Source organism: Ostrea edulis, chromosome 7 (assembly GCF_947568905.1).
Source record: "Ostrea edulis chromosome 7, xbOstEdul1.1, whole genome shotgun sequence".
NCBI classification, from domain to species: Eukaryota; Metazoa; Mollusca; class Bivalvia; order Ostreida; family Ostreidae; genus Ostrea; species Ostrea edulis.
The window spans coordinates 28,558,954-28,582,742 of NC_079170.1; the positions used below are offsets into that span (position 1 = coordinate 28,558,954).

Consider the following 23,789-nt stretch of genomic DNA (forward strand, 5'->3'; position numbering starts at 1 on the left):
ATAGGTTTTGACATGTCAACTTCATTTAAAACGGCAAAAATATAGAACCAGTTGCGGTAGCTGAATAGAATAGCTTTCGTGTCGTGACCATGAGGATGTTGTGAGTTCCAAGACCCACTCATCTCATGACCACGTAAAACCTAAGAAAGTAAGTATAGGCAGTGATTGTCCCTTCGCCAAACGAATTGAGAGTTTCGGGTCATTTAGAAATGACTGCTACGGCCCTGAGCGCTAAGCGTAGGTACTTCACCTACAGCTGCTGACATCTCAATACGAGCGAAACATTCTTGAAGGGATGAAGTACAAAGAAACAAGCACCAAATATATAAGATACCCGTATTGAAATTCACGGTTTATTTTTGAATGAAATTGATCTTGGTATATTCTTAATATATTTGCCAATCAGCAACTAGAAAATCGACATTCACCAAAACCAGGTGTGGCATGATAAAGATCCCTCCCTGCTCAACGGTCTTAAGCGCCCAGTATAGCCCTAAATTTTGCAGCCCTTCACCGTCAATATTGACGTCTCCATAGGAGTGAAAGATTCTCGAGAGGGACGTTGCACAATATACAATCAATTAACTAAACAATGAAGACACATTTTGTTTCAATCTCATTAGATCTGGTTTTTAGTATCGCCTGTCCACGTATGAATATAATTATATAATCCACGAGCTCCGCGACCTAATTCGCAGCTTGTTGAAAAATGGTTTCTAGTTTAATTTTCACGCTGTATTTGAGCCTAATAAATAACGCTTCCCTACATTACATAATGGTTATTTGCTCTGTTTAGAGTATATCCCCCACTATTTCCCTATAAAATTCTTACTAAATATATCAAGGTGAGGTGATGTTCATTTGTTATTTGTTAGAATAACGTAAAGGTCAATGATACATGCATTTATATTTATCTACTTGAAAGTATTCATGTCTAAATAAAAATTAAAATAAAAACTCAGAAAGATATACAAATTGAAATGTGAAGATAACGAACAGTGATCAATCTCATAACTCCTACAAACAATAAAAATAGATAGTTGGGCAAACACGGACCCCTGGACACACCAGAGGTGGGATCAGGTGCCTTGGAGGAGTCTTCCTTTGGTTTCTTAAATGGGTAATGAAGGTGTAAAACAATACATACAACAGGCAGAACGTGCTAATGCGGGTTATACATTTTTGTCTGCAATGTTTGTGGAAAATCTATCCCATTTAGCAAACTATATTACTTAGTAATTATTGATTACTGGTCTCGAGCGTGTGTTGAATGCAATTTCTCGAAAACCTGTGAATGCGGAATTATCATCATCATCTGACATGTATTCTCCTGATTTATATTCTGCTTTCATTGTACAGAATGTGAAGTGTTGAGTTTTACTTAGAATCTCGGGCTTTAAAATACTTTAGAATACATAATGTAAATTTTGCCTTTGCTGATAGAAAGGGCCAGAGCATTCTTGAACCATCGATAATTGCACTAGAATATATATTGGTTTCCCAGGTTTTATACTACGTTTATATGTAAAGTCATCAAGTTGGTTTAAATAGACTCACCCCCTGTTGCCCCACAACTGACAGCTGTTGGATCTACGTCAGTGGATGAAGGACAGTCCATTACATTAAGATGTACCTTGTCTACGCTGGGTAACCCTCCTATCACGTGGAGCTGGCAATGTGGATATGACACACTGACCACTGGAGTGACCAATACAGGGACCCAGTCAGAGCTGACATTGACAGCAAACAGAAAGTACAACCAGAGAACGTGTCAGTGTAGAGCCACAAGTCCAAGTCTGTCATTGTCGTATAACAGGGCATCAGGGACACAAACCATCACCGTGTATTGTAAGTAAACTGTATAAGTTTAAGACTACATTGACTGCAATTATACATTATATTCATTTGTAGCATTGTGAATCTATGTTTAAGAATATCTCACGATCTCAGATATCTAGAAAAGTATTACAGGTTTACATTCTTGTAAGAATATCTCACGATCTCAGATATGTAGAAGAGTATTACAGTTTTACATTTCTGTAAGAATATCTCATTTACTCCTCTGTATGTTTAAATCATGCAAAATTCATATAAATAAAAGGATTTAATCGTTTTCAACAGCTGTTTAAACTTAATTTGGGGTTCAACGTTTAAATAACATTCTGTAACTTTGAATTCAAAACTTAGTAATAGAATTTAATTACAATGAAACATCTGACATTCATAGTAATTTATTTGATTAATTGATGTAATGTTGAATGCCAAGTGAAGATAACGAACAGTGATCAATCTCATAACTCCTATATGTATGTAATTTGTATCTAATTTCATGTTCATGGACGAAGAATATAACTGCAACACATATTAAGCTTTGAAACATCCACAGTGAGATATATAGATTTTTAGATAGGTTTTGACATGTCAACTTCATTTAAAACGGCAAAAATATAGAACCAGTTGCGGTAGCTGAATAGAATAGCTTTCGTGTCGTGACCATGAGGATGTTGTGAGTTCCAAGACCCACTCATCTCATGGCCACGTAAAATCTAAGAAAGTAAGTATAGGCAGTGATTGTCCCTTCGCCAAACGAATTGAGAGTTTCGGGTCATTTAGAAATGACTGCTACGGCCCTGAGCGCTAAGCGTAGGTACTTCACCTACAGCTGCTGACATCTCAATACGAGCGAAACATTCTTGAAGGGATGAAGTACAAAGAAACAAGCACCAAATATATAAGATACCCGTATTGAAATTCACGGTTTATTTTTGAATGAAATTGATCTTGGTATATTCTTAATATATTTGCCAATCAGCAACTAGAAAATCGACATTCACCAAAACCAGGTGTGGCATGATAAAGATCCCTCCCTGCTCAACGGTCTTAAGCGCCCAGTATAGCCCTAAATTTTGCAGCCCTTCACCGTCAATATTGACGTCTCCATAGGAGTGAAAGATTCTCGAGAGGGACGTTGCACAATATACAATCAATTAACTAAACAATGAAGACACATTTTGTATCAATCTCATTAGATCTGGTTTTTAGTATCGCCTGTCCACGTATGAATATAATTATATAATCCACGAGCTCCGCGACCTAATTCGCAGCTTGTTGAAAAATGGTTTCTAGTTTAATTTTCACGCTGTATTTGAGCCTAATAAATAACGCTTCCCTACATTACATAATGGTTATTTGCTCTGTTTAGAGTATATCCCCCACTATTTCCCTATAAAATTCTTACTAAATATATCAAGGTGAGGTGATGTTCATTTGTTATTTGTTAGAATAACGTAAAGGTCAATGATACATGCATCTATATTTATCTACTTGAAAGTATTCATGTCTAAATAAAAATTAAAATAAAAACTCAGAAAGATATACAAATTGAAATGTGAAGATAACGAACAGTGATCAATCTCATAACTCCTACAAACAATAAAAATAGATAGTTGGGCAAACACGGACCCCTGGACACACCAGAGGTGGGATCAGGTGCCTTGGAGGAGTCTTCCTTTGGTTTCTTAAATGGGTAATGAAGGTGTAAAACAATACATACAACAGGCAGAACGTGCTAATGCGGGTTATACATTTTTGTCTGCAATGTTTGTGGAAAATCTATCCCATTTAGCAAACTATATTACTTAGTAATTATTGATTACTGGTCTCGAGCGTGTGTTGAATGCAATTTCTCGAAAACCTGTGAATGCGGAATTATCATCATCATCTGACATGTATTCTCCTGATTTATATTCTGCTTTCATTGTACAGAATGTGAAGTGTTGAGTTTTACTTAGAATCTCGGGCTTTAAAATACTTTAGAATACATAATGTAAATTTTGCCTTTGCTGATAGAAAGGGCCAGAGCATTCTTGAACCATCGATAATTGCACTAGAATATATATTGGTTTCCCAGGTTTTATACTACGTTTATATGTAAAGTCATCAAGTTGGTTTAAATAGACTCACCCCCTGCTGCCCCACAACTGACAGCTGTTGGATCTACGTCAGTGGATGAAGGTCAGTCCATTACATTAAGATGTACCTTGTCTACGCTGGGTAACCCTCCTATCACGTGGAGCTGGCTATGTGGGGATGATAGACTGACCACTGGAGTGACCAATACAGGGACCCAGTCAGAGCTGACGTTGACATCAAACAGGAAGTACAACCAGAGAACGTGTCAGTGTAGAGCCACAAGTCTCAGACCGTCATTGTCGTATAACGCGACATCAGGGACACATACCATCACAGTGTACTGTAAGTGAATTGTAAAATGTTTATAACTGCATGAAGAGAAAGGCATTTCAAGTATGATTTAATTGTAGTATTGTGAAAATTATATACCTTGAATAGAAGTTGATTTGGTGGTAAAATATTTTGACTTTAAGTCTTATTCAGAATAACTTGAGCCCGTCCTAAAATGTATTTGCAAATTCTTTTCCATTGATTGATTGTTGAATATTTCTTTTAACTTCATACGTTTAACCATTATAACACACATAATTTACTCAAAGTATGCTTTCAAATTACAGCATCTGTAATCCGATTTGAAATTTACAGGTTAAATACAATTATTCTATACTGAGGTGAGACACATTGATATCTTGATGTAGAAGTTCCTATGACAAACATTTACACACTCGGTAACGCATATTCATAAAATCCATTGACTGGGATATTAAATGTGTCTAAAACTTAAGCATGGTTTTGAAGAATTTGTTCGTTTGAAAGGGCAGTTGATGTACCGGTACATGTATAAGTACAATTACCAAAAGTGGAATTAATGCCAAGTTCGTTTCAAATACAGCTGTAATAATAAGCCTTACAAACAAAGACAATATTGTTACAAGCTTTGTCAGCTGGAACTAAATCATATTCCGCATGTAACCTATGTAATTCTTTTATCACATCTGGTTTACTAAACACAGAGGGGTAGATGATAAGTATTTTTGTTTTGATGTGTCTAATGTTGGACTTTGATATTCCCCTGATACTTTTAATTCATTGTGACAAGGTATTAATATTTTTTCATATTTAGCCTATTGTCTGGCATAATCTTCATCAGGATTCATAACAAGAGGCCCATGGGCCACATCGCTCACCCGAGTTACCTTGGCCCATATGTAAACATTTTCCTATATAGCTGCATGTGAAACCTTTGATCCATATCTGAAGACTCTCCATATATATTTGCATGTAAAACCCTAGTCCCTATTGTGGTACCAATTTACCTCTGGAGGCCATTATTTTTACAAATTTGGATCTGCACTGTGTCAGAAATCTTTCATGTAAATATAAAGTTTTTTGGCCCAAGGATTCTTAAGAAGATTTTTAAAGATTTTCCCTATATATTTGAATGTAAAACTTCGATCCCCTATTGTGGCCCTACTTACCGTCCCTATACTGGATTCCTTAAACCTCATAAAACCCTTACAAAGATGCATTGATGGATCCAGTAAAAGTTCTACCAAGCCCCTATCTCTGTTTTGCAGGAAAATATTAACAGCTGTAATGGAAAAACTTCAAACGTACTTTGCGACTACATATGCCAGAAATGCTGTAATTCAAATGTGGGATCTAAAAAGTTGCAAACAACTTTTAGTAAATTTGAAATCGTAAAACTTTTCACAAATCAACAGCAACAAAACGTATTACTTTTCAACACTTTACACGAGAATTCCTCATGACGAATTGAAGACTAGACTTTTTGATCTCATAGACAGTTGCTTCATCAACAAAAATGGAAAACGGAAACATTCATATTTAAAGCCTATCCATCGTCAACTTTCCATATCTATGTACCAATATTCCATTATGACCTGCATATGGTGTTTATATCTCTCAACTGATTCGAGCTTGTCTTGGGTGTATTCAGTTTTTAAATCGAGGCAAGCTACTGACAAACAAGTCGATGGTACAGGGTTTTCAACAGTCTCGATTAAAATCAGCATTTCGCAAATTCTATGGTCGTTATTATTATTATTATTTTATTCATTTATAAAGCGAAAAATTACATATAGTTTCTGTGCTAATAATCAATGATAACATACTAAGAAAAGACCTGCAAGAGTTATAAAGGAAATGACAAAACAATAGAAAAAATTTAAATAAAACATGGTAGTAAAATGACAAAGTGGTGGACTTTGACTTGACAAGATACAATTGACATACATGTATTTTACATTCACAGGGCATATTTACGCTTGAACAAGAGTGTTTTAGGTTCTTGTGGAATGCTCCATGTGCTTCAAGCTCTCGAAGTTCCAGTGGCAATTTATTCAACAATTGTACACTTAGTGTTTCTATGGCTCTTGCATTGTATTTGTTTAATGATTTCTTCACTACCACTTTCCATTGGTCGGATGATGATCTCAAGGTCCTATGTGGCTGGTAAACATGTCATAGCTCTCTCATGTATGCTGGTGCTGCGAGAAAGTGTGTAGTGACATATGTATGGTTGTCAGCACTTTTAACACAACACGTTGTTTTGCAGGCAGCCAGTGTAGTTGTTGAAGTATCGACGAAATATGTTGTCTGTAGCATGTTCTTGTAGTCGGTACATGGGGCGATCGGTTATGCCAAGCAGGAGGGCATTGTGATAGACAAGGTGGGATATGACTGTTGCATTGATGACCTTCGCACACGCTTCCTGGGTGAGATGGGGTTTCACCTTGGATATTCTCCTGATGTTGATGTACATCTTCCTTACTACGGAGCTGACTTGTACTTCCATTGATAAGGTGCCGTTCAGGGCAACACCGAGGTTTGTAACAGTAGACTTAGATGTCAATATTGCCTCACCAATCTTCAGACGGATACACTTCGCACTGGTTGTGGGCACTAGCAACCACCATTATCTAAGTTTTTCCTTCATTTAGTTTAAGTTTGTTCACAGTCATCCAGGTTGGGATATTCGGTATGCAATCCTCCATAATGTTGACCAGATAAGTCCGCATGGCAGTGGGTTGGTTTTTGTTACACTCAAACGGTTGTAAAGTTGAGTGTCATCTGCGAACCCATGACGGTTTATGGCATATTGCTTGATAACTCTCCTGAGTCGGAGAAGGTACACCAGGAAGCAAAGGGGGCCGAGAACAGACCATTGGGGCACTCCGGTGGACACACTGAGGACACACTAGTGCTGATATTCACAGCTTGGTTATGGCCACTCAAGTAAGACTGTACCCAATGGAGCGCTTTGTCTGTCAATCCACCTTCCTCACGTAGTCTCTCCAGCATGAGGATATGATCGATGGTATCAAATACCGCACTTAGGTAAAAAAAAAAAAGACAAGGAGCATAGCATCACCATCATCCAGTACTGCTTCTACGTCTGCTTTTATTCGCAGGATGGCTGTCTCAGTGCTGGTACCGGTCTTATAAGCTGACTGCAGATCATCATGTAGACCATTCCTGCTGAGATCGCTATTAAGCTGCTGTGCGACGACATGCTCGACGACCTTGCTGATGAATGGGATAGTTGATGCTGGTTATAACGTTCTATTTCGTCAATACAATCTATCATTGGGTCAAATGCTGTCTGACGTGTTTCATACCGATTGTTAGGCCGTTCTTGGCACACTGATTTTGACTACGGATAACCCCGTTTGCCTGATCAGGAGATAGGGCTCACGGCGGGTGTGACCGGTACACAGGAGATGCTTACTCTTCCTAGGCACCTGATCCTACCTCTGGTGTGTCCAGGGGTCCGTTTTTGCCCAACTATCTATTTTGTATTGCTCAAAGGAGTTATGAGATTGATCACTGTTCGTTATCTTCATCTTTCATTTAGTGATCAGGCATCCAAAAAAATACTTTCTTAAACACCTCTCTGAATCCACATAAAAGTACTCTGAAGTTGAAGTAAAAACTATGCTCGAGTTCCTCGTTGACAATATTTTCATAATCTTTGGTAATCAGGACTTCCAACAGTCTCTTGGAATTCCCTTGGCCATGAATTGTGTTCGATTGTTAGCCGACCTGTTTTTATTTTCTGATGAAGCAGGATTTATTTCAAAACTTCTACCTGAGAAGAAAATAATCTCTCAGGTGGCCTTCAATTTGACATTTAGATGCATCGACGACGTTTTATCTATTAACAGTAATAATTGTCATTCATATGTCATTTCGATATATCCCTGTGATCACGAAACAAAAGGCACCACAAAGTCGTCCACTTCTGGTTCATAGTTAGATATTTCATTGAACGTAGATATTAACGGCGAACTAACTATTCAACTTTATGACAAACGGGATGATTTCAACTTTTCCATCGTCAACTTTCATTATCACCTGTATATGATGTTTTTTTCTCTCAACTGATTCGATACGCAATAGCTTGTGCTGCGTATGATCAGTTTGTAAATCGAAGCAGACTACTGGCAAACAAGTTGATGATACAGGGGTTTCAACAGTCTCGTTAAAAGTCAGCATATCGCAAATTCTATGGTCGTCATAACGATCTAGGTTGCCCATACAACCTATCATCGGGTCACATTGTCTGACGTTTTTCATAACGATCGTTAGGCCGTTCTTGGCACACTGACTTTGACTACGAACAACTCTGTTTACCCGATCATGATATAGGTGACCCCTTTATTTCATAACGAAGAGGTTCATGTCCTTATGTTGTGGATTTGTGATACTGTAGTGAAAGTTAAGTTATGCTTGAACCCTTGCATGCTAGTGGTATATTAAAAAAGATACAAGGGGAAGATACATTGGCCGTTCAAGTTTCTGAGGGAAACTCGGGGTTTTTTGTTTTTATTCTTTTCCGTCCTTATATATCTTTCACATTGCTTTGAATGGAACTCCTTTTACAATTTAAGAGGTAGCAATAAAAAGTTTAAGCAAGCTTAAAATCATTTATATATAGTGATTGTATAATGTTTAAGGAAGTAAGATTGAATATGTCCGTAAAATAGCGCAAGGGTGAATCCAATAATGCGCCTGTAGAAAGGCCAGGATTACTGATCGTCCATCGTAAACGGCGTATTTGGTCGTGGAATTGTTAGGGGCACGTTTGCGCGAATGGATTTATTTCGCGTTTATTTGAAACGTTACTCCAAGCATTTGTTTTGTTCAATACGCTGTTAAACTATTTCTCTTTAACAAGAAGGATCCTAGAATTATGAATCTGACTCTTGATTCTCATGATTATGCAATCAGTGTATACTAATATTTCACTAATTTCAAAATAAGTTACCTTTATCTATGTTAACTTCTATGGTCGTTATAACAATCTGGGTTGTTAATACAACCTATCATTGGGTCAAATGTTGTCTGACTTGTTTCATACCTATAGTTGGACCGTTCTTGGCACACTGATTCTGACAACGGACTACTCCGTTTACCTGATCAAGATATAGGGCTCACGGCGGATGTGACCGGTCGTCAGGGATGCTTACTCTTCCTAGGCACCTTATCCCACCTCTGGTATATCCAGGGGTTCGTATATACCCCACTCTGCGTTTTGCACTTTTATAGGAGTTATCAGATTGATCTGTGTTCGTAATTTTCACCTTTAATTGACTCATGTAGGAATATCAACGACTACTCGACTTCTCAACTATCACTCGGTCATACCGATCATCGACAACAATTTTCATAGTTTAGAACTTGTAAAGAATAGCGTTGGAAATAATGTTCTTAAATTCTAAATACTTCTGTGTGTTTGTGAGTAAAACTCATGTAAGAGTCAATACAAACCGGTTTCAATTCGTTCATATGTTCAAATAAATCATATGAATTTGGATGTCGGTCTAAAAACATGCCTCTGAAATCACATGATTGAATAAGAGTACCTCAAACGGTATATAATACGCCCGTGAAAAGCTAATTTCAGGTGATTTTCTTACAACAAGATTTGTAGGACTTTGTTTCAAGTAGTATCAGCAATCATCAGGGTGTGACATACTTTCTTTTCATTGTAAAAACAAGGCAAATCATGCACTCTATGTAATATTTTCACTTGGCATTTGATTTAAACATATTTTATTGAGACACTTTACAGGATTTGGCATAAGATGTATGTGTACCAAGTTTGATGGTCCTTGCCTCAACGAATCGGTCTGCATCCTGCTACTACGACCTTCACCTTTGACAATAAGAAACAATAGGCATCCTCCACTAGGCATAAAGTGTATGTGTACAACGTTTGACGGTCCTAGCCCCAACAGTTCGGTTTGTATACTGCCTGCAGTATTTTTCTACAAAGGGATACTGTGACCTTGACCTTGAAAAATAATAGGCATCTTCCCCTTATCATCAGGATCAAATATACCAAGTTGTAAAATCCTGGACCTTACGGTTCGGTATGTATATTGCCCACAAGGTCCGGATAGACAGACGGACGGACAGACGGATGACGCCATACCATACCATACGTCTCCGACGGGCGTATAAAAACGGTGAAATGTATAACATAAGTTAACTAAACGTACTTTATATGGAGGGACAACAAACGTGTATCACATTAAAGGCCGACATCTGTCAGAATCATCGTTACCGAGTACTACAAGTATTCGACTAGACGAACCGAGTTAAATTGACATCCCCGATGTCAAATTATTTCTGCTTTACATGATCTGGCCCCATACATTCTTTGACTATTAGTTGTACCTCGTTTAAAAAATGCAACTTCTTTGCAGATAACAACGTCATAACATCAAAGGTGAATGAACATGTCATCAGTGAACATGGAAGACTTGAGATAAAATGTGATGTGGATGGAAACCCGTTATCTACCATTACGTGGCTGTTTGTTCCAAACAACACTGTTGTAAAGAGAGAATCTGATGTACACAGTAGCTCACTGGATATATTGTCAGCAAACTGCTTAGATCACGGAAATTACAAGGTTACAGCAGATAATGGAAAAGGCCCCGCAGCAACGAGAAGAACTCATATTGCTGTTAGATGTAAGTTTCATTTTCTCAGAACACAGTCCTCTCTATCCATACATTCGTTATCATCATGTTTGGTAAAATTTATTGAGTCTGCTTTTTTCTTTAGTGTCAATGACCCAAAAAACGTTGTCCCCAGGAAGCATTTTATGTATACATCAGTAAATATCTTGTAAAAGAGTATTTAAGGATAGAAACATTTATACGAATACTTTTAATTTCTCAATGGCATGTTTATGTTTTGGAAAGGTAAGCCTCGACTGGATAGCGTTGATGTGCAGACGCCAGACAAACTTGGCATAGGAAATAATGAATCTCTTCAAATACTTGTGAGAATGCTATTGTATCCACAAGCGACTCTGACACAGTGGACGTTTGTGGGAAAAAATAATGAGAGTAGAGTAATTTTGAATAATAGAGGTGGCTACAGCATAACAGAAAGTAAGGGAGAAAATAAACAAAACATCTCTCTATACAAAAGGCGTGTTGACACAGAGGACTTTGGAAACTACACTATAATGGTTCTGAATGATGTTGGTAATTCCACCAGGACCTATCATGTAGATGCAGCAAGTGCGTTAGTTTTATTTTTTCGATCGTAATTATCAAATATGCTGAACAGAAATCTATATGTTTTTAACTCAAAACTATCTAAAGTGAAAGTGCAAGAAATCAATGTTTTAGCTCTTTCATGCTAAAAGCTTTTTTTTCAAGTTTTTCTAAGGAAAATTTATTCATAGCTTTTATGTTTTCTACTAAACATCAGGACCATTTTAAACCAATATTGTCGCTAATCATCCTTGGTTTGAGGTGGGATCAGGTGCATTAGGAGGATTAAGATCAATCTACTAGTGAGAACTTTATTCTTCATAATGAGTTAATTTTGTTAATTGTCCACAGTGCTATCAGTCTTACCAAAGCTATAATGCGAGTTGTGGCATTGATTGGATTCTACATCAGAAGAAAAATATCTTGTAGTGGCCTTCAACTCAACATTTAGATGTATCGACGACGCTTTATCTGTGCACAACAATCATTTTCCTTTATATGTCGATTCGATATATCACTGTGAAATCGAAATAAAAGACACAACATGGTCCTCCACATCGCAAATTCTGTGGATGTCATAGCGATCTAGTTCGCAAATTCAAATCACAAATTCTATGGATGTCATAGCGATCTAGTTCGCAAATACAACCTGTCTGATGTGTTTTATACCGACTGTTACGCCATTCCTGGCACACAGATTCTGACTACAAATTACTCATTTTACTTGATCAAGAAATAGGGCTCACGGCGTTTGTAACTAGTCGACAGGGGATGTTTACCCCTCCTAGGCACCTGGTCCCACCTCTGGTATATCCAGGGGTCCGTGATTACCAATTCTGATCAAAATATAGTGCTCATGGTGGATGTGACCGGTCGACAGGGAATGTTTACTCCTCCTAGGCACATATCTAGGGATCAGTGTTTGCACAACTCTTAATTTTGTATTCATTATAGGAGTTATGAAATTATATCTCTGAAATTCAGAACAAAATATCTCAGTAGGAGGAATTTAATTTTTAGCTTATATGTCTTTTGAATGTAGAATATTTCGGTTATTTTAAACTAAGTACGCTATATCTCTAATTTTCAAATTTTCAATGTATACTTATTTTGTTGAATGCATATATATATATATATATATATATATATATATATATATATATATATATATATATTAAAAGAAATAGAATAAACAGTACACAAAGTTAAAAATTGAACGCAAGCGCTTTCATTTTATAATCCTCAGGCGTTACATTTTAAAATAGTTTTGAAATGGTTTGACGTCATAAAGGCGTCCTAACATTTCACGTACATAACGACGTCATAAACGAATGAAGGGAAAAGGATTTTACGTTAAGCATATTATGACGTCATAGATAATAACAGTAAACATATTTTACAGTAAGCTATTGAGAGCCGGTTTTAAAGTCTTAATAAAGTGTCTTTCTTTTTCTCGTCGGGAAATAGTATTTTCTGTATACAGTTTATAAAACGGAAATACACTGAATTGTCCGTGGCCACACACATCTATATGTTCACTAACTTTAATTTTTCTGTATTCTCTGAGGATTATAAAATGAAAGCGCTTGCGTTCAATTTTTAACTTTGTGTACTGTTTATTCTATTTCTTTTAATATTTTATACCGGACACTGTGATTTTTTTTAAAAACACAATTGGATATATATATATATATATATATATATATATATATATATATATATATGATAAATTCGTTACCATTGCTACCCGTAATATACATGTACCTACAGGACCACCTTTAAAACCTACCAATTTAACACTGGTATGTGTCACGTCGTCTGTAAAGTTATCATGGATTTCTAACTTCAATGGTGGAGACAGTCAGACCTTCAAGATTTCCTATTCCACTAAAGGGAATTTATTAACACCCTATACAGATCTAAAGAACATCAGTGACAAAGGATATGGGATACTCCACAGTTACACTCCCGGCATTGGGCTACAGGGGGCAATATGGTTTACTATCACTGCCTCCAACATGTTTGGGGAATCTACATCAGATACTGTCCATTGCATTGTTAAAGGTAAGTATTGTAATCAGCAGTCATCCCTGAGAATATCTCAAAGACAGTCGTTCAAAGTCATCCACTAGCAGAGATGCCTTTCAGTGTAGTCCAAATCACGTAGTATTGACAAGTTTTTCTATTCAAAAACTTTTATTGGTACTGTGTAAGTATAAGGTTTTAAATAGAGGCAGGCTACTGAAAAACAAGTTGATGTTACAGGGGTTTCAACTGTTTCGTTTAAAGTTAGCATTTTGCAAATTCTATGGTCGTCATAACGATTTAGTTTGTATATACACTGCACAACCTATTGTTTGGTCCAATTCTGTCCGACATGTTTGATACCGATTTTTTTTTTGGCTGTTCTTGGCTCACTGAGTTTGACTATGAATTACTCTATTCACCTGTATATACATGTAGGGTTCATACCCCTTCAGTAAAGTTTCACTCATGAATTAAAGCTATACAGGTCATCTACGGCCGTACCTGAGAAGTTTCTTTATCGTGGCAAGATATGCCGTGACACGGGATACCTTACTTTTGTCGAGAATCACATGAAATGAGAATGATCAGTGTTCGTTATCGTCACCATTCACTCAGACCCCCTGGTTGCAAAGCCTACCGCTACAGGTCTGTAACAAATAGAAAAATAAATATGGATCATTACAAACAGGCTAACATTGTACTGAATGCAATCAGTTCCTTATTTCTATAGATTTTTAAGTTGAATTCTACACCCTGTATTTCCTATAAACATATTTCTACTATTGCATCCAAACGTTTTTAGTGCAAACATTGCAGTGCCTAGATATACACCACCTTATACTTAATCAACTATGTGTTCTTATCCTTCATCTACGTTCAACTATAGTCCAGCTGGACATTCCATTACTCGTAATGTTGATTTAGTTAAATTAAGGACCGAAATCACTTATTTTAATGGTCCTAAATTCAGAGGACTGCGGTCTTTCAATTTAGCGACAGAACGTCATCTCTATTATGAATTCTGTCAAATATTATGCCAGATAATGGGGTAAGTATGAAAAAGAAAGAATTTGATACCTCGTCAGAATAGATCAAAAGTATAAGAGGAATATCAAAATCCTATACTCGACATCTCAAAACCAAAGTACGTACCATGTATCCTTCTGTGTTTAGTAAACCAGAAGTAATCAAAGAATTAGATAGGTTACACTGTACATGAGGAATGTTTTGGTTTCAGCTGACAAAGTGTGTATCAACATTGTCTTTGTACGGTTCATTATAACAACTGTATTTCAAACGAACTTGGCATTAATTGCACATTTGGCAATCTTGCTTTTACTCAAACTACCCTTTCAAAGATGAAAGTTTTCAAAACCATGCTTCTGTTGTAGACACATATAATATTCCAGCCAATGGGATGGATGAACATATACTATACTTGATTCCTAAACTTCACAAAATCCCTTACAAAGAAAATTACATTGCTGGATCCAGTTAATGTTCTACCAAGCTCTTATCTTTGCTCCTCACGAAACTTCAAACGTACTGTGCCGTAACATATGCCAGAAGTGGTGTAAATCAGATATGGATCATAAAACATTCTAAAGAACTTTGAGTAAATTTGAAATCAGAAAACTTTTCTCAAATCAACAACTTCAAAGCCACAGGCACTCGACGTTTTAAATATCTAGATTTAAAAAAAAACTTTATTTCTATCAACAACATATATCAACAAGGTATATCACGCCGCCGTTTGGTTTTATGCTGATTTTTTTTTTTATCACTGTCATTTGTAGGAATAGAAGAGAAGGTCAGCCATCAGACAGGGACGATTGTCGGCAGTGTTGTCGCCAGTGTGGCTTTTATCGTCGCTGTTTTAGTCATTGTGATTTTCCTCAGAAGGCCTTATAAATGCACCTGCATGCTAAGTAATGTATAAAGTTTACCTAAGAATTGTCATGCGTATTGAATAACATATTTATACACATGTTAACAACGAATATTTTAATGTAATTCAACATGGCTAATTCTATGTATTTAGATGGGGGGGGTGTTATATCGCCTGTACTCTGTTTGTCCGTCCCTTCTTCTGATTTGTGTTTAGCTCTTTTTTCAAATATAGCTCTGATCGTCTAACTTAATGCATATATATTTTAGTAAAAGGAACCGAGCCTTGATCAATTATTCATATTGATACCCCCACTCCCACTCCCAGTCTTTCATCGATTTCAAATTTATTGATTATTGACTACAACACGATTAAGAATGCATATATTTGCATTGGAAAGCAACTTTGAATGACAAAGTTGGGTTTTTTTGCTGGAGATGCTACATTTAGGGATGATTTTCATATTCCGGAAGTTTGGTGACTTGTGATGCTTTGCTGAAAGGATGCCCCTTGTATCATACTATGTACTTGTTTCACATTAATGATATTGTCTTCAGTTAACCTAAAGAACATTTGATATTTTGGAAACAACGGAATGTACTTTCATCAATATATAAATTATTTCATAGGCAGAAACAAATACAATAGCCAAGTATACAAGAAATGGGAGATCAACACATGTTCAAATACATGAATTCGACTTCATTATGAAAATTACAAATTGTACTTGTGAAATGAATAACACGAAATAACTGTGAATTCGACATCCTTACAAGGATTTTTTTTCGTTTTTCATACCCTGCTTTTGCGCTATTATATATGTTGTGTATTTATACCCACTTCATTTCAGAATTCATTTAAATATCTTCATACATATCATCATAGTTCTAAGTTATGAGTTATGAGATTGATCACTGTTCGTTATCTTCACCTTGCTTCTAAGTAAAGGATATAGGCCTACAGGCCTCGATCAGTTCTTTCTCTCACAGAATGGACATTTTGAGGCTTTTATCCTACTTAAAACATTACATCTTTTGTTCTAAGAATGGACAGACTCAGGTAAACCCATTGACAATGATAATTATTAATAAAACTATTTTGAATAGTCTGACAATATAACCAGTCTTGCGTAGAATTCCGTTTCTTTTGTTCACTTATTGGATAGTATCAGATAAGTAGTCTTCTACTGCAGGTTTTATATTCACTCTTTCTATAGTGCTGAACAATATCAACATGTCTTCCTCTGATGGGAAAAGCATTTTCATTGCACGATCAAAATTTAAGGATTTTAGTGAAAGTACTGCAAATATGTGTTATATTCTGGATAAGGAGGGTCAGAAAGTTATGGAGCCAAAATTTGATCTGGAAAGCTTTGTGGTTTTGAATATTTGGATGAAGATATAATAAACCCAGCCAAAAAACCCAAATACGCCTATCTCGTGAAATGAAATTATTCATGAAAGCGAAAATAATAAATCAGAATTAGGATATGCTAATAAAGAAAACATAAAAAAGCATTGTGAAGAAATTTCGGAATGTGCCTCTGAATCCAGCGAAATTCAAATACAGTATGGAAATGTGTCTTTCAAATTTAAGTTTTGATGCGATAAAGTAATGGCCAACGGAATTAAAAATTTGTGAATCTTACAAGTTGAAGCAGATAATTCTACTAAACAGAAATATCGTTTTCAAGTGTTTCAGTGATTTTTCCGATATATGTGTTGATTCTTACTTGTAGGGAATTTAGAATTAAATTTGTATCTCTTTGACAAATGTATTGTTTTCTCTTATTTTCAGCCTACATGTAGACGTCTAATAAGTTATTGGGTTTACCTGGCACTGTCCAATAAGTTGACAATTATTGACCATTATTTTTAAGAACAGACAGTATCTGTCCATTCTTTAAAATAATGGACAGCAATTGTCAACTTATTGAACACCTACAGGTAACCTTTTCACTACAAGTGGACTTTCTTCTGTATAAAAGGCTAAAAAGACAAAGGATTGCGTAACAAAAATGTTTTAATCACAATTATGTTGAAATCATTATCTTCTCATATTTTCCCATCGTACATTATGGATAGTAAGTACTTCGTTACTAGCTTGAAAATACGGATGTATATTTAATTGCTGTTCAAATTGTTGAAATTCATTTCAAAATTAAGGATTATCTCCCTCATGCATAGCTCTTATCCTTGGACGAATTTGGCTCCACTTTTTTGGCACGCTGTTTTTGGCTATATTTAGCTCTAAAACTTCATACTTATTTCGGATTTCGAAGATTTCGGTTGAGCATCACTGAAGAGACATTATTTGTCGAAATGCGCATCTGGTGCATCAAAATTGGTACCGTATAAGTTTTACATAGTAGGCATTGGTAAACAACAGTAAAAATCCCGAATGAATGTCCCCAAGTTGATATTGAGGTACACACCATCAAATGCCCACCCGAAGTCATTGCATAATAGAGCGGACCAAACTGTAGAGGTCCGCTTCCGCACAACGACTGATGTTCCTGATATTTAATCAAGAATCGTTTTAATACCTTTTTTTTTTTTATCAAATTCAAGAATGAAATTCTAATTTAACAAGCGCACATTCGTTACAATTTTGTTAGTGTTTACGTCCATTATTATTTGTAAACAGAAGTAACATTATAACCAGTTACAAAATATGTAAACAGCTGTGACGTCAGAAGTCAAATTAGTTTCTACCTGGGTGGTTCAGTACCATCGTTACAAACCACACCTATTGTTTCCGTTTGCTCTATGTCATAGCCGTGGTTGTATGAATTTTAGATACTTTTGGTCATATATAAACAAATCGGGGAACGTTCACATTTGGGGGGGGGGTAGTAAAAAAATACTCGGGGATTATCGCGTGGCTCGTAGTGAAATAATCCAAGGATTGCCGATTGGGACAAGCCCAGTCTCTGTTGTAATGGCGAATTTCGATTAACAAATAGCTAGATAGTTGACTTCCTTCTAAGATTGATCTGTCATCTTTTTGTTATCAAGTCACCTGATTCACTCAGGTGAGCTATTGCCGTTGGTCTTCGTCCGTTGTCTTGCGTTAACAATTTTACATTTTTAACTTCTTGAAAACCACTAGTCGAATTGTTACCATTTTAGGCCACCTGAGTAACATCATGCGGTGTATTGTAATTGGTCTGAGTCCGGCGTCGTGCGTCATCCGTCGTGCGTTAACAATCGTTTATTTTTAACTTCTTGATAACTGTCATTCCAATTCTTTTCATATTTGGTAGGGCAAATATTGCTATATAGTGAAAATGTATTAAATATAAGAAATTATTTTCATCTACTCCCATACATGTATATATTTGGAAAAGAACTAAATGCATGATTATGATGAACATGAAGCTCTCTACTTAAATTATAAAATTCATGGCTCCTGGGTCAGGGGGTTGAGGCCCTAGGGCGTGGCCAATATGGTCATATAGTGAAAATGTATTAAAGCTTAGAAAATCTGCTTCAAACTTCCATTTTTCCTCCTTAAGTAATTGAATTAGAATTATATGCATATTTTGAAAGATCATAAACATGTGCACACAAGACTCCATATTGAGGCTTAATTGCAAAAACGAGACTCCCCTATGGTCTATGATACTCAGGTGATCCTTAAAGCCCATGGGCCATCTTGATATTAATAAGCAAATGCTACGAGTTTTACATGTTGGTGAAGCCATTAAGATATCGAAATTTGTTATCATGCCTGGGATTGGTGAATAAATAATCGTGTCAATTCATGAATATCGAGAGTTTCGTTTTGCTGAATACACAGCCACAAACTGAGGTAGGGTAAGTCTTCCCAGACTCAGGCTAGCGACGATGACTTCAGTGCAATTAAGTATGGGTACTCTCTATACAGTATGTAAAACTTATACGGTACCAATTTTGATGCACCAGATGCGCATTTCGACAAATAATGTCTCTTCAGTGATGCTCAACCGAAATCTTCGAAATCCGAAATAAGTATGAAGTTTTAGATCTAAATATAGCCAAAAACAGCGTGCCAAACAAGTGGAGCCAAATTCGTCCAAGGATAAGAGCTATGCATGAGGGAGATAATCCTTAATTTTGAAATGAATTTCTAAATCTTATAACAGCAATTAAATATACATCCGTATTTTCAAGCTAGTAACGAAGTACTTAGCTACTGGGCTGTAGAGACCCTCGGGGACTAACAGTCCACCAGTAGAGGCCTCGACCCAGGGGTCATAATGTAAAACTTATACGGTACCAATTTTGATGCACCAGATGCGCATTTCGACAAATAATGTCTCTTCAGTGATGCTCAACCGAAATGTTTGAAATCCGAAATAACTATGAAGTTTTAGTTTTAGATTAGTATATAAGTAACATACATCTTGACGTCTCTTTGGCGTAGACAATTTCCCTCTGCTATGGCCTACACATTAACACTGACATTTAGAGCCTTTTGTAAGGGAATTTGTCCTATATATCAATAAAATCATTATATCTGAACACGAGTTAATAACATAAGCTTTATTGATATCACTATATTATAGGACCACGTGAGTTATTGACATATTTTACGCATGTTTCATTAGTGCCATATATAATCGTTTTCTTTTTTATTTTGTAGAAATGGGGATAGAGCGCATGTAAGTTCCACTAACATTATATATTGCAATCATTTTCTGTATCCACTTTGGATAACAGTTTTAAATTCATTTCTAGTATGCGTTCAATTTTTCCAAAAATTCAGTAGCAAAGAAAACGCGACTATTTCAGAGGTCTTGAAAATGATATTGTAAATGTATTATTTTCAAAACCTATTTTTAATTTACTCCTGAATACCTGTTACAATCCTTTAAATATCCATTTAGCACAACAATTTTCAATTAATATATGACCAGGTGAATATCAGGAACAGTGATCAATCTCATTACTCCTGTATGCCAGACGATTGGTTAAATGTAAAAAAGAACTTGTCAGAATGGATTAAAAGAATAAGAGGAATATTAAAATCTTGTATTAGACACATTGAAACAAAGTACGTACCATCTATCCTTCTGCATTTAAGTAACCAGAAGTCATCAAAAAATTAGATAGGTTACATGAGGAACATGTTTTTGTTTTAGATGACAAATCTTGTAACCGCATCGTCTTTGTAATGCTCATTATCACAACTGAATATTAAACGAGTATTCTTTAATGCAAGGTGAAGATAACGAACAGTGATCAATCTCATAACTCCTATAAGCAATACAAAATAGATAGTTGGGCAAACACGGACCCCTGGACACACCAGAGGTGGGATCAGGTGCCTACGAGGAGTAAGCATTCCCTGTTGACCGGTCACACCCGCCGGGAGCTCTATACCCTTATCAGGTAAAGGGAGTTATCCGCATTCAAAATCAGTGTGCCAAGAACGGCTTAACAATCGGTATGAAACCACGTCAGACAGTATTTGACCCAATGCGCGGTTGTATTGACGAACTAGATCGTTATAACGACCATAGAATTTGCGAAATGCTGACTTCAATCGAGACTGTTGAAACCCCTGTACCATCAACTTGTTTGTCAGTAGCTTGCCTCGATTTAAAAACTGACTATACGCAGAACAAGCTCTTGCATACCGAATCAGTTGAGATATATAATGATAATATATAATAATAATCCATGTGTCGAAAGATGGATGCAAATACGAAATGTCCGATTTAAACATGTATACCATAAATAAGGTGACCAATAACTATGAGCTTTTTAGAATGGCATCATAACAAATAATGCACGTGTCAATGGGCTCATGACGTGTGTCTTGTCAACAGGGGTGATCACTTCCCCCTAGGTTCCTGATCTCACCCATGGTGTTTCCATGAGTTTGTGTTTACCCTGCCCTCGATTCATAATTTACAGGGTTTAAGAAACTGATTGTTGATCGTTATTTTCACGTTTTCCTTCTTTATAACTTTTTTGTCTTACAATGACCGTGTACAGAAATGCATAGCTATCAACAGTAAGCCTTTATGCCCCAGCTAAAGGGTAGTCGTGGCATACAGCTTTACCCTTATCCGTCCTTTCGTACGTCTATCCTTACGCGACACCCAATTTTCCTGACTTTATTTCTAAACGCCTTGAGATATTCAATTGATTTTTTTGTATGCAGGTGTATATTGATGAATTTCAGATCGAATTTTAGTTTGGTCCAGTCCGTTGATTTTTGATGTAGCTGTGTCCCTTTAACATAAAAAAATTAATGTGACAAACAGTTTTCCGGAAGTTGTTTCCAAACGCCTTGAGATATGTTTGCAGGTGTATATCCCATGAGTTACAGTTTGATTTCAGTTTCGTTCCGGTTCGTTTATTTTTTTATGGAGTTGTCCCCCTTTACATAGAAAAAAATAATGTTAGAACCAGTTTTACGGGCTTGTTTTCTAAACGCCTTGAGATATTGAACTGAATATTTGTATGCAGATGTATAATGATGATTTACATATCAAGGTTGAGTTTAGCCCAGTTTGTTGATGTTTGATGGAGTTGTGCCCCTTTTATAAAATATGTATTTATTTTATGACTGTTAAAACATATTAAGGATTGTTCTTGAGTTCTTCATTGTACTAAGTGCATGTAACATACAATCTGAATATCACATTCAATGTTATACTTAAATGGATTTCCTACATTTGACTTTAATGCAGGCGGGGGCATTTGTGCCATGTAAATTCATCTAGTTTAAATTTTCAGCTGATAAAGAGGTACTGTGCAGTAGTAACAAATTGCAGGTATATTTGCTTCAACTGTTCAGGAACTGAATACCAATCATAGGCTAGAGTATGTACTCTAATAGTAGTGAATTCCCCGATGTTTACAAGTCACTGTAGTACGAAAGGTCAGATGGTACTTGCACATTCGATATTGAGTCTTTTATTTCGAATGTGAAATGAGCCACTTGAGCTTCCGTACGGTAGTTTAGTGGATGGTATCGATACTTGTTCTCGCTGTGAGGGCATGAGGTTCATTCTGCATCCCTGTGGCTGCGTGAAACGTCAACGTTTAACATAATTTGTGATTATTCCTTTGACTGTAGAATCCGTAATTAGAAGTGAAGGATCATTCGGATATTGCTACGGAAGGCATGGGTGCAATGTAGAGGGCTTTTTCTGCCTCGGCTTCTGCTTTAGGCGTCATGTATAGTTTAAAACTTGTGACACTTCCCCTGCAACTGGTGCTATCCGTAGATAAAATGTGAATGGGGCGTAAAGCAACAAGCAACCTAAATGGGGCGTAAAGCAACAAGCAACCTAAAAAAAAGTATTCGGAGTGCTTAGAGTACATAGCTACTGAAATGAAATATGAGGTATATTTCCGTCATTATTTTTAGCAATGATGTGGAATGATAAGAGTGTGACCAGGTTCACGACATAATTTCTATATACATTTATATAAGCCTAAATACAACATACTTAGTGATATGTACACTTTGTAATGCATCTTCATTTCTGCACAAACGAAAATGGACTTCTTTTGGGGGATGAATATGCTGTCCATATGCAAAATTAATACTTAAACTATTGATTTAATGTACTGTAATGTACAAATGGTAGCCAATCTCCACTGAAAGCGATAGTAACATGCAAATTCAGCCACTTCTATTACCTTTTTTTATAGAGATGAAAATGTAAAAGCAGCTGACATGTCTAAAGATGAATCTCAAATTTCTTTGGCAGGTAAGTGATTGTAACATATTGAAAACTTCCACGAACGGAACTGCCTGTCCAGCCCAACATTAAATGTTATTCTTGTGAATAAGATAATGTTTAAGTTACCTGCCCAGTCATCAGGAATAATAATTAAACATGGGTAGAAAATAGAGACAGAAAAAACTTCTAAATGTAGATATGTTTCAGTTCTTTGTTTTGTTTTTTTGTTCGCGTAGGAATTATATTTTCGGATGAACAGATAATTTATTCGGGTAGTGTCTACTCTGATAATGTTTACTCGTGGAAAACATTTCAACGATTACCATGTGACGACAGCAAAGCTGATCATAGGACTCAACACTACATCTGATCTACTAAATAGAATTTACTTCACCTAATTCGAATATTTTGAAGTCAGGCTTTCTGATAAAAAATATTGTCCACCTTATGTTTGTCAATCTGTGTCTCAGTTAAATCTTCACATTTTTCTTCTTTGGTGTTGAATAAAACCCTGCTGAATTCGACAATTGAAAATATCTGAGTATAATAAGACAATTGAAGAGGTTAGACTGGTTCGACTGCCGATGCCAAAATCCAGCAGTTCAGCTGGTAGAGCACCAAGCTTCATATCTAGTATGTGTGGTATGGTTTATGTTGTTTTAAAGTAGTTCCACCCTCCTGTAAATTAACGTCATAGGAGTTTGCAAAACCAATCATTTATTTGATTTATGCATGA

At 36.3% G+C, this 23,789-nt stretch overlaps 1 protein-coding gene across 1 annotated transcript in view; it reads left to right on the forward strand.

The window, feature by feature from the left end:
* Positions 1–23,789, forward strand: part of LOC125656582 (neural cell adhesion molecule 1-like) — a 44,291-nt gene that overhangs the window by 12,290 nt on the left and 8,212 nt on the right. The window contains exons 3-10 of the mRNA XM_056143893.1: positions 1,552–1,848; positions 3,958–4,254; positions 10,647–10,916; positions 11,151–11,474; positions 13,221–13,514; positions 15,275–15,406; positions 19,993–20,011; positions 23,022–23,080. Of these exons, the coding sequence (XP_055999868.1) occupies positions 1,552–1,848; positions 3,958–4,254; positions 10,647–10,916; positions 11,151–11,474; positions 13,221–13,514; positions 15,275–15,406; positions 19,993–20,011; positions 23,022–23,080 (1,692 nt within the window). The remainder of the gene's footprint in view (positions 1–1,551; positions 1,849–3,957; positions 4,255–10,646; positions 10,917–11,150; positions 11,475–13,220; positions 13,515–15,274; positions 15,407–19,992; positions 20,012–23,021; positions 23,081–23,789) is intronic.